The sequence below is a fragment of the Balaenoptera borealis genome (genome assembly GCF_965194805.1).
Source record: "Balaenoptera borealis genome assembly, chromosome: 3".
In the NCBI taxonomy this organism is placed as follows: Eukaryota; Metazoa; Chordata; class Mammalia; order Artiodactyla; family Balaenopteridae; genus Balaenoptera; species Balaenoptera borealis.
Genome location: NC_138866.1, coordinates 160,957,995 through 160,977,733, shown reverse-complemented (window position 1 = coordinate 160,977,733; position 19,739 = coordinate 160,957,995). Strand labels below are relative to the sequence as shown.

Sequence of the window (19,739 nt, the reverse complement as noted above, 5' to 3'; positions counted from 1 at the left end):
GAAGTTCTAGCCACAGCAATCAGAGAAGAAAAAGAAATAAAAGGAATCCAAATCTGAAAAGAAGAAGTAAAGCTGTCACTGTTTACAGATGGCATGATAGTATACATAGAGAATCCTAAAGATGCTACCAGAAAACTACTAGAGCTAATCCATGAATTTGGTCAAGTAGCAGGATACAAAATTAATGCACAGAAATCTCCTGCATTCCTATACAGTAATGATGAAAAATCTGAAAGAGAAATTAAGGAAACACTCCCATTTACCATTGCAACAAAAAGAATAAAATACCTAGGAATAAACCTACCTAGGGAAACAAAAGACCTGTATGCAGAAAACTATAAGACACTGATGAAACAAATTAAAGATGATACAGATGGAGAGCTATACCATGTTCTTGGATTGGAAGAATCAACATTGTGAAAATGACTATACTACCCAAAGCAATCTACAGATTCAGTGCAATCCCTATAAAACTACCAATGGCATTTTTCACAGAACTAGAACAAAAATTGCACAATTTGTATGGAAACACAAAAGACCCCGAATAGCCAAAGCAATCTTGAGAAAGAAAAACGGAGCTGGAGGAATCAGGCTTCCTGATTTCAGACTATACTACAAACCCAGAGTAATCAAGACAGTATGATACTGGCACAAAAACAGAAATATAAATCAATGGAACAGGATAGAAAGCCCAGAGAGAAACCCACACACGTATGGTCACCTTATCTTTGATAAAGGAGGCAAGAATATACAACAGAGAAAAGACAGCCTCTTTAATAAGTGGTGCTGTGAAAACTGGACAGCTACATGTAAAAGAATGAAGTTAGAACACTCCCTAACACCATACACAAAAATAAACAAAATGGATTAAAGACCTAAATGTAAGGCCAGACACTATAAAACTCTTAGAGGAAAACATAGGCAGAGCACTCTATGACATAAATCACAGCAGATCCTTTGTGACCCACCTCCTGGAGAAATGGAAATAAAAACAAAAATAAACAAATGGGACCTAATGAAACTTAAAATCTTTTGCACAGCAAAGGAAACCATAAACAAGACGAAAAGACAACCCTCAGAATGGGAGAAAATATTTGCAAATGAAGCAACTGACAAAGGATTCATCTTCAAAATTTATAAGCTCATGCAGCTCAATATCAAAAAAAACAAACAACCCAATCCAAAAATGGACAGAAGACCTAAATAGACATTCCTCCAAAGAAGATATGCAGATTGCCAACAAACACATGAAAGGATGCTCAACATCACTAATCATTAGAGAAATGCAAATCAAAACTACAGTGAGGTATCACCTCACACCAGTCAGAATGGCCATCATCAAAAAATCTACAAACAACAAATGCTGGAGAGGGTGTGGAGAAAAGGGAACCCTCTTGCACTGTTGGTGGGAATGTAAATTGATACAGCCACTATGTAGAACAGTATGGAGGTTCCTTAAAAAATTAAAAATAGAACTACCATAAGACCCAGCAATCCCACTACTGGGCATACACCCTGAGAAAACGATAATTCAAAAAGAGTCATGTACCACAATGTTCATTGCAGCTCTATTTGCAATAGCCAGGACATGGAAGCAACCTAAGTGTCCATCAACAGATGAATGGATAAAGAAGATGTGGCACATATATACGATGGAATATTACTCAGCCATAACAAGAAACAATATTGAGTTATTTGTAGTGAGGTGGATGGACCTAGAGTCTGTCATACAGAGTGAAGTAAGTCAGAAAGAGAAAAACAAATACCATATGCTAACACATATATATGGAATCTAAAAAAAAAAAAAGGTTCTGAAGAACCTAGGGACAGGACAGGAATAAAGACGCAGACGTTGAGAATGGACTTGAGGACACAGGGAGTGGGAAGGGTAAGCTGGGACGAAGTGAGAGAGTGGCATGGACATATATACACAACCAAATGTAAAATAGATAGCTAGTGGGAAGCAGCTGCATAGCACAGGGAGATCAGCTCGGTGCTTTGTGACCACCTAGAGGGGTGGGATAAGGAGGGTGGGAGGGAGATGCAAGGGGGAGGAGATATGGGGATATATGTATATGTATAGCTGATTCACTTTGTTATAAAGCAGAAACTAACACACCATTGTAAAGCAATTATACTCCAATAAAGATGTTAAATAAACAAACAAACAAATTAATTAATTTGCGATTAGTTGGAGGAATCAGGACCATGGATACTTTTGCTCTGGGTATGGAATCTGGCCCTAGACTCTGTTTCATGCTACCTTTGACTTTTATTAGAGATCCCATAAACTGTCCATTTTGGTTTGTTTTCCTACCTAATCTGGGTACTACCATTTTTACTTTCTTTTCCCTCCACCAGGTTCTAAATGGCTATTTTGTGCACTACTTTGCCCCCAAAGACCTTCCTCCTTTACCCAAGAATGTGGTGTTTGTGCTTGACAGCAGTGCCTCCATGGTGGGAACCAAACTGCGGCAGGTAAGTGAGTGCTTCCTGCCCATTTTTTCCTCTCTCACATTTGCCTGGGACAGTGATGTTCTCAGTGAATAGAATTCAACTGATGACAAATGTCTGCTTTACCATTCAGCTGTTCCTGCCTGTGGGGAACCTTCCTGAACTGATTCAGTTAAGCCATGGACATAAATTATCATTTCAGCCTGGGGGTTTTAGGAGAGCAGAGGGCTGTAGAAACACCTTGAAATAAAGGGGACTGGCAGGGTAGATAATGTGAGTGAGACGGGAATACAACGAGAAGGCCACGCAACAGCACCATCGTTGATGGAATAATTCCTTTCAGTAGTGATGTCCTTTGAGAACAATGGAATAAAATCATTGGCAGCCCCCTTGGCCTGTTGTTAGAACCAAGGACTTGTATCTCAGTAATTCAGGACTAATATTCTCACAGTATTTAGGATGAATCTTAGAATTCCAGGGATGGGGGGACATTAAGGGGACCTGTAGTCTGTGCTGAAAAATTAAATTATCCCCAAAATACAACTATTTACATTTTTTCACAAACCGTAGGAAAAGGCTATTCCTTATCCTACTCTTGTATCATAAATATAAGAAATTTGCATTTATAATATATTTCCAACTCACATAGTGGAAAACAGAACTTTTTCTGTACTGGTTGCCAGACCAACTAATATCTCTACGTTCAACAAAGAATTAGGTCTCTTAGGTTTCTTTCTTAATTCATTATCTGTTTTTAGCAATTAATGATAAATATGTGGTCTAATGAGTAAAATAGTATCTGAAACCTCTTAGGAACCCTCTGTCCCCCCTGTTTCCACCCCTAGGTGCCCCTCCACATAGAATTGAACCTGATCTTAGCTGATAAATTATTGCAAACATTTTCTGTTATTACTCTGTAGTTACTTTCACCATTTATATTTTTAAAAAGATGCAGTATTATATGTATATATAGGCCTCATGTATATGTATATATAGGTCGCCTGGGTTCCATTGTTGCTGTTGAAAAGTCAATAATAATTTAAACTGTCGTTCCTCTAAAGGTAATCTTTTATGGTCAACTGTTTTTAAGATTTTCCTCTTCATCTTTAGTTCTCTGTAGTTTTAAAATGATGGTTCTAGGTGTGGATTTCTTCTTATTTTTTTCTCCCTGAAGTTCGTAAGGCTTCATGAATTTGGGGATTCACGGGAAAGGCCTCAGCTGTCATCCATGAAATTGCTTCAACTCACTTTTCCTCCTGGGATTCCAATGTTAGATTTTTTTCTCCATATTCTCTGTGTTTCCCATGATGTCTTCTGTATATTCCAAATTTTGCCTTTCCATGCTTCATTCCAAACCTGTCTTCCAGTTCACAAATTCTCCCTTCAGGTCTGATCTGCTGTTAAACTCACCCATTGAATTATTTTAGGTATTGTGTTTTTTAGTTCTAGAATTTCCATTTGGTTCTTTTTCAGAGTTGCTCTCTCACTTTTCAGAATGTTATGTACTAAGTTTTTAATATTTTTTTTTATTTTCTCAAGCACAATACACATAGCAATTTAAAGTCCATATCTGATAATTACAAACTCTAGAGCCACTTAGGAGCTGTTTTGATTGTCACTCATCTTTTCTCCAGTGTGACTGGTTATCTTCAATTGTGTGATGGAAATTATATTAAAAATGTTTTGTAGAAATAGTTTGAGGCCTAGGATCAGGATCTATTCCTCTAGAGAGTTTTGAGTTATTTCTATCAGATTCCTGGGGGAATAACAATCTGGGATCATTTTAGTCCATTTTCAGGGCTTGAGATTTTTCTGGGCAGACCAGATGGCTCAGAGCTGGATTGCAGTCCTTTCAAAAACTGGTTTATTTCTATCCTTGGTGGTCTCTGGACATCAACTCTTGGATTCTTAAGCTAAAAAGTGATCCCAGATGCTGAGTCCACCTCTTTAAATTTTCATCTTCTCCCAGATATTTTTCTCACTATTTTATTAACTCTTTGATACTTTCAAGATTTAAAAATATATACATTTTGTTTAACTTTTCAGTTGTTCTTAGTGGGAAGGTTGAGTACAAATTGCGTGTAGGTTTTACTTATGGGCATCATTTTCCAAAGTTTTATTCACATATAAGTGAAGCATTCTTTTGTTGTGGTTGATTATTTATTGATGTTTCAGAGGCCTTATAACCTTTCCATATTTACTAAGTACTCTGTAAAGTTCTTTGCTTTATGTACTCCAGGTTCTTAAATACCATTTGTTTGCTAAGTTGTTTTTGTGCCTTTGGTGGATAATATCAATAGATGTTGACAGAAGGATAATCATGGCTTCTTTTGAGACCACTGTTGGCCACAGAATACAGTGTTAATTAGCCCTTGTATCTGATCCAGTATAATAATTCCCATTTGGAATTCCAGTCAGTTAACAGCTACAGAGTAGGTGCCATGTGCTACATTTCCTTGTGTATCTCATTAAATTCCTATGCACCTATTGCACTTCAGATTTTCTGGGTTTTTTTTTTCTCTTTTCTTTAAGACAACAAGCTTCGTGAGGGCAGGTTTTGGGTTTCCTCTGTAGAAAACATCATTTGATGAAGATATTGATGATTAAAGTTGCTGCAACCAATCTGAATTCATCAAATATTTTATATTTTGACATTTTTACTTACCATCATATTATAAATTATCCAATCGTTTTAAATATTCTTTCAAAACCTGATTTTAATGGCCACAGAGTAGCACTATTCAACAGAAACTTCTGTGAGAATGGGGATGTTTGGCACCACTGCTATCCAGTATGGTATCCACTTGTCACATATGGCTATTGAGCATTTGAGCAACTGAGGAGCTGAATATTTAATTTTATTTAATTTTAATACATTTAAATTTAAATATCACATGTGGCTGGTGGTTACCATATTGGACAGTGCAGCTAAAGAATATTTACTCCAGCACCCTGAGAGACTTTGAAGTTATTTCCATTTTTTGCTAATATAAGCAGCATTGGAATGACTGTCTTCAGTAGAAATCCTTGGTGGCTGTATGCCTGATCATTTTCTTTAGTTACATTTTTTAGAAGTAGGGCAAGGAACACCAACCCATTTGTGGGTTTTGATTCATATTGCAAAAACATTTTTCCAGAAAGACTGTACCAATTTATAACATTTAAACCTGTTACCAGACTAAGAATTCTAAATAAATTAAGCAGTTAAAAGTAATCAATGAACCACATGTCAAGATATGTAAGAAAATATAGGTGCATATTTAAGTACTTTTGAAGTAAGAAAAGACTTTCTAAACTTAAAAGCAATGAAAGTAATTACAAAGGAAGAAAATCAATAACTTCAGCTATATAAAAATTTCAAACTTTTATTTGAAATAAAAAGGGAACAAAAGACTGGGGAAAACTTTGCAGCAACAAGAGGTTTATCTTTAATATATAAAGTGCTATATGAAGAGGAAAGGAGTTTATCTTTAATATATAAAGAGCTACTCCAGATCAATGAAATTAATCCTGTATAAGAAAATGGGCAAAGGATGTGAAACAATTTACAGAGAAGAAATAAGAAGATTCAATAAGATCATGAAAAAGAGTCAATTGTACTAGTAACTAAAGAAATGTAAGTTTAAAGAAATACGATTTTCATCTTCATAATGTAAATTACTTATAATGACAGTTTCTATTGTATGCATTTGTAGAACTCAACAAAAGTATAATATTTAAATGATTTCCTAATAAATATTAATACCAAAATGCTAAAATGCATGATCAGTTCTACTGCATGGTCACAAGGCCATTCATCACCCAAAAGCTACAGCAGCTTGAAAGGCTCACATCTTCAGGAGCCTGAGTCACTTCAGGATTTAACCTCAAGCCCAGTCCATTCCAGTGCACATGGGTCTTCTCCCACTTCTTATGGGAGAACTATCAATAACCTCATATCAATTAACGCCCAGAAAGATAAATCCAGCCCCAAATTGTGCAGACAAAATCAATGAACTGAACCAGGGGCTCCTAGACTTACCTTTAATGATAACATAATTCAGGCACTTCTTAAAAATGGAGCATGAAGCATTTTCAATATGCTAAGGCAATTACATGAATTATTTAATTAATGAGTATTTAATCTTTATAACGATTTGGTTGTCATCCCCATTTCACTGATGGAGAAACTGAGGCTTTGCAAAGGTAGATAACACAGCCAGTAAATGGCAGGGCCAGGCTTCAAAGCCAGGTCTGACCCTGAAGTCCATAAATCAAACCAAGATGCTGTGAGGTCTCAGTGAAAGTAACGGGGTGATGAGACAGCATTCCCATGTGCAGTGATAGATGTGCAGATGGCAACAAGGTCAATGCCTTTACATTTCAAGACTCAGTTGAGAAGGCTGCACGTAGAGGGAGGGATTTCCTTACCAAGTGCAGTGTAATGATAGATGTCACTCTGTTTGTTATTCTCCCCTCTTCCTTCATTCCTGGATAGGGAATCCCATTCCTTGCAAGGCACTGAATGTCTGGCATGCACTCTGCTGGCTTCTGAGCCGCAGTGTGGCCGCTTTCCAGGAGAACCACCCTAGAGCAGCCAAACACATGTCAGAAGCCTCCAGGCAATTTCTAAAGCCCATGGCTGGCTTGAGTGGTTTTGAAAATCGCTGACTGTTTTAGCAGCTCTCAGCTTCTTGAAGGCCACAGCCCCGAGTGAACAGCTTAGCTGGCTCTTTGTAGAGTCTGGTACACAGTATTGTGTCCCCTGGTGAAGAGGAAGATTACCCCCAAGCACAGGGCTTTGGTGATATGTCAGCAGGCGTGGCAACATCAGCCATGTGTCACGGGTCCACTCGAATGCTGTGAAGAATCATGCATTCACTCTTATCCTGGATGTTCTTGGCTCCCGCATCTTTGAAGGGCCCGAGATACTTCACCGTATTTATCACAATGTTGGGCATATAGTTGGTATTGAGTAAGTACTTAAACAATTGATCTATAAGGAATTGTAAAGGTCATTTCACCTTAAAATGTATTCTTAGTCAAGGGTCTATCAGTACCTGGGGAGTGCCCAAAACTGTGTGCATTTGGCATTTTCTGGTTCTGGTCCTCACATCCTGGTAGGAATGTGAGCCTGGATGCCGGGACTTAACCTGCCTGGGGGCAGCTTCAGCATCTCCTGCAGGTGCCGGCTCAGGGCTCAGCTCTGTTTTCTCTCCACCTGCTCTTGCTGAAAAATATATTGAGATGGCTCTGGTGTTGGGTCAGGCAAGATTTCTGCCTCCCAGCTTGAGTTCGTGAAACTTCCTAGTGAGACGGGGATCTGAAGAGGGACAAAAACCTTGAGGGGGTTAGACCTTTTTTATTCTGTCTGGTTCCCTGCTTAACGGATTGGCACAAGCAAACATACGTGGGAACACTGAGGATAGTAGGTGTCTATTAGATACAGTTTTCTTTGACAAGGGTCTACATGTTCTTCTCTTTCTTTCCCCTAATCTATATAATTAGATCTACTATTTTGCCCTCATATTAAGGAGCTTGGCTAAGGGACCCGCTTTGGCGACCAAACAGTGGCTAATATATGAGTTAACAGATGTCTTTCATGCTATAACTTTCTGCAGACTTGCTCCCATAATCGGAGCCATTCTCTGCCAATCCTAGACTCCCATGTGGCTTTGGGAGGTTGTCTCCCTTTCTCTGTTTAATTTAGTCAACAGTTTTAGAGGGCAAAGAACAAGTGCAGTGTTGCTCATCTGTAATTGCCAAACTAAAACGAGGGGAAATGTGAGCTTGTGAATTGGAGAACTCGCATCTGAATTTCATTCGTGCTTCCTTCACTGGCTTACTTCATGCTCCAGAACCTCACTTTCTTCTTCTCTGTGCAAAATTGGGCCTCCATGTGCTATTTGGACATTTTATGTGTAACCTTATAGGCAAATGGTCTGTAAGCTCCACGGGTTTGGGAACCACCTTGGTTTTGATCATTAGAGTACACAGTCCCAGCTCCTAGCATGGTACCTGGCATGTAGCAGGGTAGTGATTTTTGCTGAAAAACCCACCAGAGCATAAATTATTAAATGTAACTGGCATTTTTAAAGGCATAGTAGCTACAGCCCCTGAGTGACCAGCAGGTACCCAGCACACTAAGGGTTTTCCATACATTTGTTCATTTCATCTTCCAGCAATCCATCGAAACAGACATGGTTATCCCTGTTTTGTAGATGAGAAGGTGAGGGACAGGAAGGGGATGTAAGTGCACTGAAATATACAAAGTTATATGTAGAAAAGTTTGGAGTCAAGCCTGGTCTACCCCACCGTGAAGCTCTTCCCCATAACATTCTTCACTGTATCATGAGGTGTAACTTCAGGCCAGCTCTCAGGTTTTCAGGCTCTACCTGTTCTTTTTTTTTTTCCTGTTTTTTTTTTTTCTTTTCTTTAATTGAAGTATAGTTGATGTACAATGTTGTGTTAGTTTCAGGTACAGCAAAGTGATTCAGATATAGATATTCTTTTTCAGATTCTTTTCCCTTATAACAGCAGTCCCCAGCCTTTTTGGCACCAGGGACTGGTTTCGTGGAAGACAGTTTTTCCGTGGACCAGGTTGGGGGGGTGAGGGGTATGGTTCAGGCGGTAACGCGAGCGATGGGGAGCGGCAGATGGAGCTTTGCCTGCTCGCCTGCCGCCACTCACCTCCTGCTGTGCCGCTGGCTCTTAACAGGAGACTCCCCACCCTATAAGGTAGGGGTCCCCAACCCCTGCCTTATAGGTTATTACAAAATATTGAGTATGGTTCCCTGTGCTAGACAGGAGGTCCCTGTTGGTTGTCTATTTCGTATACAATACCTATTCTTATGCCAAGTGAGGAGACCACGTGAATGCTGCCCATCTCAGGTGAGTGCACAGAGGTCGCCTGCCCTGAGAGGCTTCAACCAGCAGCGTGCTGTTGTGAGAAGTGAATGGCGCTGCTGCTCTGACACACAGAATTAACTATTAGCGTTTCCTTGTTTAGCTTTAAGCACACTTGGGGCGTGTGCAGGGGTGCCAGCCGCTTTCCCTCTTATGATTTGGATTGGACCGGCTGAGCACGAGGATGGAGACCACAGAGGTGCAGAGTGGGGAATCTCTGGGTACCATGAGGTCCAGTGGTGTCTGCTGGTGCATTCCTTTTAGCCGTTCTCTTCAGGAGCGTGTGGATCTGCCACAGTTAGAAAGGGAGGATGCTGGAAAGACGTCAAGAGGTGGAGAGAGTACCTTTTAAGTGGTGGGGATCAAAGGAGGGCAGTCTGAGTTTCGCCGAGCAGCCCGGAAGAATGCTGGACAGGGCCAGCCCAGCCCAGAAGGACCTCGGGGAGGTGATCTGGTTGGAGGAGAGAGCTCCCTGCACGCGTGAAGGAGCTCAGAAAGGAGGGATGCAAGGAGAGATCACGTACAAAGGAGATCACGTCTAAGCAATCTGGAGTCTCCAGAGGTTGGCACCATGCAGCTGTCATGCAAATAAAAAATGGACAGTATAAGGTTTGGGTCCTCCTGCCTTACCTTTTCAGGCTGCAGGCCTTGTGATTAGCCTCTGAAAGCATGACTCCAGTTAATAACACAATGTCCAGTTTCCCTCTTTCCAGTTTTCTAGGACAGGGGTCAGCAAACTTTTTCTAAAAGTAACAGACCAGTGAATATCTTAAGCTTTACAGGCTGGATGGTCTCTGTCGTAATGACTGAACTCTGCTGTTGTAGCGCAAAGGCAGCTGTTGCAACGTGCAAAGAAATGGGCTTGTCATCTTCCCATAAACCTGTACTTATTAAAAAGAAGTAGCAGCCTGGATTCGGCCCCCAGGCCATGGTTGGCTGACCCCTGATCTAGAGTGACGGCTAATGGTGTTGTCTAGGAATACTCTTTCAGTTGATGGCATTTATCCTCATCTCCTGAGCTGCCCTTGCCCAGACAGTGCCACTAACAGATGCATGTCTCAGAAATACATTGCAAAACAGAGGTCTGGGACTCAGGGCCGTGAACAGAAGGCAGTGGGGGAAATTGGTGTCTTTTGGCTCAGACTCAGAATATGAGGAAATAGATGATGGGCAGAGGGCAAAATATTTTTACCCTGGGCCACCAATGAAAACTTGAATTTTTTTTGTTTCAAAAAAAAAAAACTTGCTCTTCAACAAAGATCATATAGATAATTTTAAATAAATTGGAGGCACCCATTTAAAAAGTTTGTTGAGGCAGTTAAGATTGAGCTAAATGAGGTCATGTTTAAAAAGTTTTGAGGACCTCTGAATGAAGGTGCTATGTGGCTGTCGTAGGAAGGAAACATGAACAATACAGAGCTTCGAGTACTCTTGCATTATCTGTTCAGAGTGCGGGCCTTGTGGTCAGCATCTGAAAGCATGGTCTTTGCATAACCCAAAGCCTAGCTTCCCCTTCCTGGCATCCTGACCTTGCACTTACGTCTTTCCAGTGGAGATTGCGATCAACAGACCTTCTCTGTAAGGGGCTAGATAGGAAACTTACGCTACAAGTAACAACGAGATAAATGCTATAAGTCAAAGAGGATTAAATGAGATAACAAATGTGGAATGATGATCAAGAGTGTCAGAAAGCATTGTTATTTCTGGATTGCATCCGCTTGGTTGGCTGATGGAAGCTGCAGAGGGGGTACAGTTCCTAAGACCTGCCCAGGTCTGGCATCACAGCCACCTCGTTCTCTTGCTTAGGACCCCACTCTCCCTCAGGATGGCATCTTGGACTTTGACTCCAGGCTTCAGATTCTCCAAGAATGAAATACATGTGGATTATGAGCTATGGGAGAGGTACGAGGCATGGGGATACAAAGATAAATAAGACAGAGCCTTTTCTCCCAAGCGGTCCAGAGGAGAAGAAAAGTCATGTAGAAAATTGTATGCCAAGTGCTTCCTGTGATAGAGGTACATGGAGGGTCCAGTCACGGCACGATGGGGGTGCTGATCAGTTTCTTTGAGGGGTGGAGTAGGGGATAATGAATGCTTCGCAGGGGAGGGGATAGTTGAGTCTTTCAGAAGTTAATTCAAGGATGCGATGAGAAGGGAGAGGGAGAGAGAGATAACGTGCAAGAACACGGAGGCGAGAGGAAGAGTATATATAAGAAAAGCACCAGAGGAAGACAGACACTGTATGATATCACTTATACGTGGAATCTGAAAAATACAACAGACTAGTGAACATGGCAAAAAAGAAGCAGACTCACAGAGGTAGTGAACAAACTAGAGGTTACCAGTGGGGAAAGGGAAGGGAGGCGGGGCAAGATAGGGGTAGGGGAGTAAGAGGTACAAACTATTAGGTATGAAATAAGCTAAAAGGATGTATTGTATAACACAAATATAGCCAATATTTTATAATAACCATAAATGGAGGAAACCTTTAAAAACTGTGAATCACTTTATTGTACACCTGCAATTTATATGTTATACATCAAGTATACTTCAATTAAAAAAAAAAAGAAAAGCATCCTATTTAAGTCACTTTAATGAAAGACCTTAGAATTCTGCTGGGGAAAAGAAATATAGATAATCAGGTGTTAATCAAATCCAACATGCCATGTATTCTAGATAGTGGAAAGAATTTGGTGGAAAGGAAAGGGCTTGAGGTACTTGACAAAAGATTAATGATGGAGGTGACCTAGGAGCTAGTCCTTGAAGATGGCAGGAAAGGACGGAGTGAATTCTTGGTTGGGGAAAAACATGAAGAAAGCTATGAGACAAGAGTGAATAAGTTATAGCCGTAAGGTTGTGGTAATATTTTGGATTAGATAACTTGAAAACCATTCTGATTGGAGAGGCAGGGATATTGTCACAAGTCCTCAGGTGCACAGCTGAGCAAGCAGAGGACACCACAGATTCTCAGCATGGAAGGGGCACCAAGGGGCAGAGTGGTGACAGAGGGACACCGCCACTCTCCCACCCTGCTGGAGGGTGACTCCACTTCCTCGATTTCCTTGTGTGTACGATCCTCATGTGCTGATGTGCTGTGTATACTTCTTTCATAACTGTTCCACTGTTTCTCACTGACTGTGGCTTTTTCACAGCCTCCCCACATCCTTCTGTTATGTTCTTGATGTTCGTCAGGGCACATTTCTGGGTATTTAAAGCGAGTAGCCTAGGTGGACCTATGCCAGGGACACAGAAATCATGAGAACTCATACCGAAGGGAAAGTTGGATGGGTCAAGGGGTGGTCAGAGAGTCAGACACCGCAAAAATCTGTAGACTGAAACGGGTAGGGCTCCAGAATCCAAGCATGCAGTTGGGCAATATAAACTTCAGAATCTAGACCTGGCACTGGGGACCAAGAACTCAATCCTCTTAGTCAGTAGGTGTGTCAGAACGTGGGTGAAGGACTCCATTTACAAAGATCTGTAAACTTAGGTGAACTTTTCTTGGTTAACATCCTCTTATCTACTTCCTGTTTGAGCAGGAAGCCATACCTGTGAATGAACACCTGGAGCCTATGACCACCTGGATAGAAGTGGTGAGGTTATATTCTTGGCCAGAGTAAGAGGGATGGGATCAGCCATGTGAGCAAATCGTGATAACTACTAACCTTCCATGTGAAGAGAAGTGAAAAATATTATCTCTTTTGAGTCTTGAGTTATTTCTACATCAAGCACGAGAAATAGATGTGCTTACTACATCGTAAAGAATCAAAGAAATGTTATTGGCAAAGAGCTTTTTAGAAAAATGTACCATGACATTGTTAGGTAAATACCTGATACATTTGTCAAAGCAAAGTCAAAACATTAGGTGATGGATTGTAATGTTATCCAGAGCATTCATATGAGAGTTTGCTTCTCAAGTTAGAATAATGTTATCCAAACACAAAGACTCATGAAATATAGTTATGTTTATATTGCAAAAGATGCTCTAATATCTAAACCTATTCAGACTTTTTTTATTTAGCCAGAATTTAGTTGTTTACAACAATTCTCTTTTGGAACCAGTCCTGAAGTAATACTGGAATTCAGATCTGAACTTTTACTACAACAGTGCTTTTCTCTTGCTATGAAGGAACAACCATTTAACATTTTTACACAGACTGGGTAATCAGAACCAGAGTTATAACATAATTTAGCACAGTATTGCATTGAAAGAGCATTTGAAATTAGAATTCAAACAGTAAACGAAATTAAAATAGCTTAAAATAATGTATTTTTAAATACGGGAGCCTTATGATTTTGCTTAATTTTGAAAATATGCTCTTCATAATAGTGCAGACAATGTAGAGACCGAAGAAATAGTTTTCTCCATTTACTTCTAGGTGAAATTTCAAGTTAATAGTTAGCACTTACTAAACTGTTTTAAAATATTGGAAAATATGATGACTTTTTTTTTTTCTTTTTTTTAAAAATAATTTTATTTATTATTTTTGGCTGCATTGGGTCTTTGTTGCTGCGTGTGGGCTTTCTCTAGTTGTGGCGAGTGGGGGCTGCTGTTTGTTGCGATGTGCGGGCTTCTCATTGCGGTGGCTTCTCTTGTTGCGGAGCACGGGCTCTCGGCTCGCGGGCTCAGTAGTTGTGGCTCGTGGACTCTAGAGCGCAGGCTCAGTAGTTATGGCACATGGGCTTAGTTGCTCCATGGCATGTGGGATCTTCCCGGACCAGGGCACGAACCTGTGTCTCCTGCACTGGCAGGCGGCTTCTTAACCACTGCGCCACCAGGGAAGTCCAATATGATGATTTCTATCCCCAATTTTCCAATTATATAAAGAAAGCTTCTGAGTTTCTGCTCTTTCTCTAAAAGGAACACTTTGGCCAGGAGAAAAATAGTTTTAGTTTCTTTCAGCAAGATTCCTCATATTGGACAGAGACACCTTTTGATGGTTTATGTTTCTTTTATTACAGTTTAAAGTTTTTATTTTTAATACAAATTATATAATGTGTTCCATTTCAGGAGCTATTTACGGCAGAGAAGAGACAGGAGGGCACCAGCCTTTGTGTTATCGCTGTTTTCCTTTATGAGTTTACATAACCTCTTGAACTGTGCCTATACTGTCATCAGTGGGGTAACATTTTTAATATTTCAGGTTCTTCTCTGAAACCAATCTGTTGCTAGATTCCTTGTAAAGTGTAACAATGATATAGACACAAATATATGATGGAGAAATGGTCTTTCTCACTCAATTTATTGCCTTGCTCCTAAAATTAGGATTCTTTTTTAAAAAACCTAATTACTTGGTGGGTCAGTCTCGATACAATTTCAGAAAACTTCCCTTCAAATCATTGAAAGAGCTGTAGCATGTCCATGTAAGGTTGTGCTGCCTTTTGCAGAATCCGTGTGAAATGCCATGGTCTTGGAATAACTGCCGCTGAAGCATAATTGCTACCCAGGGACTGACAGCATCCAGCTGGCTTGTTGTGGCTGCTCTGGTCTTAGCCGTGACCTTGACTCCAGGGTGACGTGGGGTGGATGCCTGCAGAGGGCACAGAGAGAGGCCGGGATGGTGGGCGTCTCCGTCCTCCTCAGTGCCGGCTTAGACAGGTGGTTTGAGGTTGCAGGGAGCACCTAATGTTGCAAACTTTGATGGGATAACAGACTAGTTTTTATTTCTGTCTGTCCTTCCATTGGAAGGACTCCATGGCCAGTCCTGGGCACAGAGGGGTCCCCCTGCTGGCATCAGGAGGGACTGCAGCTCACAGGAGGATGAGTTGCACACACTTCCTTCTGGTCCCCACCCGTGTCCCTTATCTCCACCCACCTGGGAAGGGAGAAGGCCCACCTGTGCCCAGTTCCTATTTGGTGTATTCTACTCCCCAGTATTACCTCTCAGAAACTTAGGGCTGTTTTCAGGGTATGCATCTGCTGATGATGATTCTCTTTCATGGCTCAAGCAAGACTTTTAGAAGGTCTTAGATTTCTTTTGTTTTCGATGAGAAAAATCATAGATGCTTTTCTCTCGGGTTCATCCAGAAGGAGTGTGTGGACCCAGGAAAGAGAAAAGGTCAGCTCCTCGGTAGACATTTTAGAGCAAGGCAAGTGATAGGACTGCTTCGGAGCACAGCAAGGCCGTTCTGCTGAAAGCATGGCGTGGCTAGTATCTAGTACCCTTGAACTTGGATTTCCTCTATGATGTCACAACCCAGGGTCTGTGGTACAGAAGCCTTTTGTGTCAGAGTTAGTCGCTGGTGAGTGTGGTTTGGCGGGGACACAGAAGTGTCTGAGGAAAGCTGCGTCAGCGGGCACCCTGATGGAATGGGCAGGCAGCTGGGTTTTCCATGGGCTCCACTGATGGGTCAGCCTGAGGGCGTGATTGCATGATGCTTGTCTCCTGGGGGAGGTCTAAGAGTTGTTCACGACACAGTGGTTAGCACAGGGGGTGCTCACCCCCCCAAGGCTGTGCCAAGAGCCTCCGGCTGCTCAGGCTCAGTTTTGCAGGGAGGGGGGAGGAAGGGCCATCCCTTATCTGTAGGACGGCTTAATGCAGGGCCCAGAGCCCGCAGGACAGAGCTGCCCACAGACACTCCCTTCCCTGGGAGCAGCCCTCGTGAAGGGCAGCGTAAGTGAAGGGTGAAAAGGGGGCTGTACCTCCCCGGGGCCCAGCCCTGCACCTTTCCACAGACACCACCAGGGAAGCCTACAGAGTTCCGCTTCCTGAAGACCCACTAGAGCAAGAGGGACGATCACCAACCATGTTGAACGAATAGAGAATCTGAAACTGAGAGCTTGTCTTTATTTATTCACATGCGCCTTGTTCCTGAAAGAATTTAAATGGACAGAGACGAAAAGGCTTACTGAATAATAAACCAAAGGCAGCACTGGAATTAACTTCTAAGACAGTTTTCAAAGGAAATACTTCTTTCCCCTCCTTTCCACCCAAGGAAAGTACCTATAAGAAGAAGGATTCTGGGCTTCCCTAGTGGCGCAGTGGTTAAGAATCTGTCTGCCAGTGCAGGGGACACGGATCGAGCCCTGGTCCCGGAAGATCCCACATGCCCCCGCACCTAGAGCCCGTGCTCCACCACAAGAGAAGCCACCGCAATGAGAACCCCGCGCACTGCAACAAAGAGTAGCCCCCGCTCGCCGCAACTCGGAGCAACGAAGACCCAACACAGCCAAAAATAAAAAATAAATAAGTAAATTTAGAAAAAAAAAAAGAAGAAGAAGGATTCCTCACCATGGAATAGTTTCAAGCAGGGACTCATCCCTGTTCTCTGTGATTCTACGTGGCTCAGATTAAAAGGAATCTTGTCTAAATGCTCCTTCCAGGCCAAGGTGCTTCTTTACTATCTGAATAATAAGAAGTTTTTCCTCTATTTGTTGTATCTGTGTACCTTTTGTATCTTTCTTCAGTCCAAACACAACCTGGAATGTCATAAGGAGCCCTTCTTGTTACATGTACAGACTGGTCTTTGCAGATTGCCCTCTGGGACCCACAGGGAGTGGATCTGATCAATTGGTGCCTTCAGGGTAGCTCAGGCCTTCAAACCAGCTTGGATTGTACATTCTCTGCCTTTCTGGGCTTTCTCTGATCTTTCTGGAATGCGCTGTTTTCTGGGCTGTACTCTTGGAAAAAGTCTGACCAGGTTTCTGTTCATCTTCAGCGTATAAACGCAGGGTGCAGAATTATCAGCTGAAGCCCTCTCACGTTTACTCTTCTATCTGAACCCTTACCTTCCTCCTGCCTGTTCAGCCTTCTACAGAATGCAGAGCTCCCCAGGCCACCCGCCATCTAAGGAGACGGTCGGAGCTCGGAAAGGGTTAACGGATGGTGGTGGCTCCAGGCAACTTCTGCCCAGGTCTCTTGGGATGAGGACTTGGAGACCAAAGGTTCTAAGGCAATAGGAAATAGAGCCACTGGGAGCCCACGGGTCTGCCTGCCCTGGTGCACATGAGGATAAGTTACAGCTGTGGCCTTACAAGGTCATAAGAAACCCGTCGTTGCTGAGCTCAGGGGAGGAGGGTGGAGAGGCTCGAAGGACTATTCCTAAAGCAGACCATCCATCATGATGGGGAAAAAAGGAGCCAGGCCAGCCCCTCTCGAGGGCTTTAGCACGCTATTTAAGGATCCCTAAGGATGCCAGCAGCTAAACAAACGGCAGCCTTCTAACGAGTTTCCCCAGGCCCAGCCTGCACCCTGGGGTGCCCAGCCAGCTCTGAGCCCCAGCAGCGGGAACATTTCCAAGTACCTGCCTTAGTGTCGGGCTCCAAACTGTGTCGTCTCAGGGATGGCCACCGCTTGCTGTGGTCCCATCTGTCACCTCCCAGTTGTGGACCTTCAGACTTCCCAGAGGTCTAGACTCTTGGACTGAGAATGACGCCAAGCCCGTCTTTGCTCATGCTGGGGTTGTGTTGGCTCTGAGTGGAAGGAAGGATGAGGGGTCAAGGTGAGGCAAGCCTCCGGGAATTCCGTCAGCATCAGTGCTCAGGGCATTCCACCCACATCTGTTTATTGTCATGATCTGATCTATTTATTTTTGCTTTAATGCTGTCCATCATTCAGCTCTGTTTCCTGCACGTCAACCTTCTCAGTGTTCCCTGTCTTAGCTTCTCAAGGATGGGGGCTGTGTCTCTCTTACTTCCTTTGTATTCACGCCATAGAATTCCCTCTCTCTCTCTCTCTCTCTCCTTCTTTCTGTCTCAATTACTCATTCAACAGATATTTACTGACATACTGACAGCCCACAATGCGCCAACTGTTGTATTGGGAGGGTGAGAAGGAGCAAGGGGACAGCTGTTTTGTGGAGTCTAGCGTGATAGATGTACAGTTTATTCACCATTCACTTTTTTCTGGAAAAATGTATCAAGACTCTGCCGTGTGGCCAGGCACAGCTGGGTATGACACAGGAGTGATGGAACAGAGAAAGCTCCTGCACTCGGAGGCATGGAGCTGAGTTGGACAGTCAAGTAAATGCACAAATATGTAATGACATGCTCTCTATCGATGCTGTGAAGGCAGAGAACAGGGTGCCGGGCTTGAGAGGACAGAGAAACGAGTGAGCCCAGAACTAAAGGATGAGGAGGGGTCAGCGGTCATGCAGACTGTAGGGAAGAGCATTCCAGACACAGGGAACAGCAGGTGCAGAGGTCCTGAGGTGGGAAAGGGCTTGAGGAAATAACGATAATGCAGTATGATAAGTGCAAAATAGATGTGTGTGCTGAGAGAGGATCTCAGAGGATGGGGCCATTAATTTTTTGTCATTTAATCTTTTCCCCCCAGTTGTATTGAGATAACAGTTGAGATTCAGCACTGTGTATGTGTAGGTGTACAGCATAATGGTTTGACTTATTGTGAAATGATTACCACAGTAGGTTTAGTGAACGTCCCTCATCTCATACAGATCAAAAATGGGTTTTTTTCCTTGTGATGGTAACTCTTAAGATTTTCTCTCATAACAACTTTAAAATATACCACACAGCAGTGTTAACTATAGTCGTCACGTTGTACGTTACATCCCCAGGATTTATTTATCTCGTAACTGGAAGTCTGGACCTTTTGGCCACCTTTATCCAATTCCCTCAGCCCCCACCTGGTGCCTCTGGTAACCACAAGTCTGATCGCTTTTTCTATGAGGTTGGGTTTTGTTCTGTTTTTAGATTCCATGTGTAAGTGATATCATATAGTATTTCTTTGTCTTTATCTGTCAGGGCCACACAGGTAGTAAGTGATGGATCCAGGGTGAACCCCAGCCCTCCTGCCCTTACAGTGAAGTGCTCTTCACCCCTGTGAAAGGTGGCAGAGGTCGTTGCTATGGCAATTATGTAATGAGCATACCCTACCTCATATCTCATATGCCGCATCTCTTTCAATGTCTAGCAATAATGCTGTTTAGAGAAGGCAGTGCTTGCTCACAATATCGAGTTGATTGTTTTAAAAACTCTTGTCCAGGCTCCTGGAGCTTTTCTTTTTTCTTTCTTTAAAAACATTTTTATTGGTGTATAGTTGATTTACAATGTCATGTTAGTTTTAGGTGTACAGCAAAGTGAATCAGTTATACATACACATGTATCTATTCTTTTTCAGATTCTTTTCCCATATAGGTTATTACAGAGTATTGAGTAGAGTTCCCTATGCTATACAGTAGGTCCTTATTAGTTATCTATTTTATATATAGTAGTGTGTATATGTTAATCCCAATCTCCTAATTTATCACTTCCCCCCTTTTCCCCCTTGGTAACCATAAGTTTGTTTTCTACATCTGTAACTATTTCTGTTTTGTAGGTAAGTTCATTTGTACCCTTTTTTTAGATTCCACATATAAGCAATATCATATGATAGTTGTCTGACTTACTTCACTCAGTATGACAGTCTCTAGGTCCATCCATGTTGCTGCAAATGGCATCA

The 19,739-nt window shown here is 42.3% G+C and overlaps 1 protein-coding gene across 2 annotated transcripts in view; it reads left to right on the top strand.

Moving 5' to 3' along the window:
* Positions 1-19,739, top strand: part of ITIH5 (inter-alpha-trypsin inhibitor heavy chain 5) — a 75,424-nt gene that overhangs the window by 38,855 nt on the left and 16,830 nt on the right. For both annotated transcript variants that reach the window (XM_082387137.1, XM_082387136.1), the window contains exon 7: positions 2,362-2,478. In XM_082387137.1, coding sequence (XP_082243263.1) covers positions 2,362-2,478 — 117 coding nt within the window. The remainder of the gene's footprint in view (positions 1-2,361; positions 2,479-19,739) is intronic.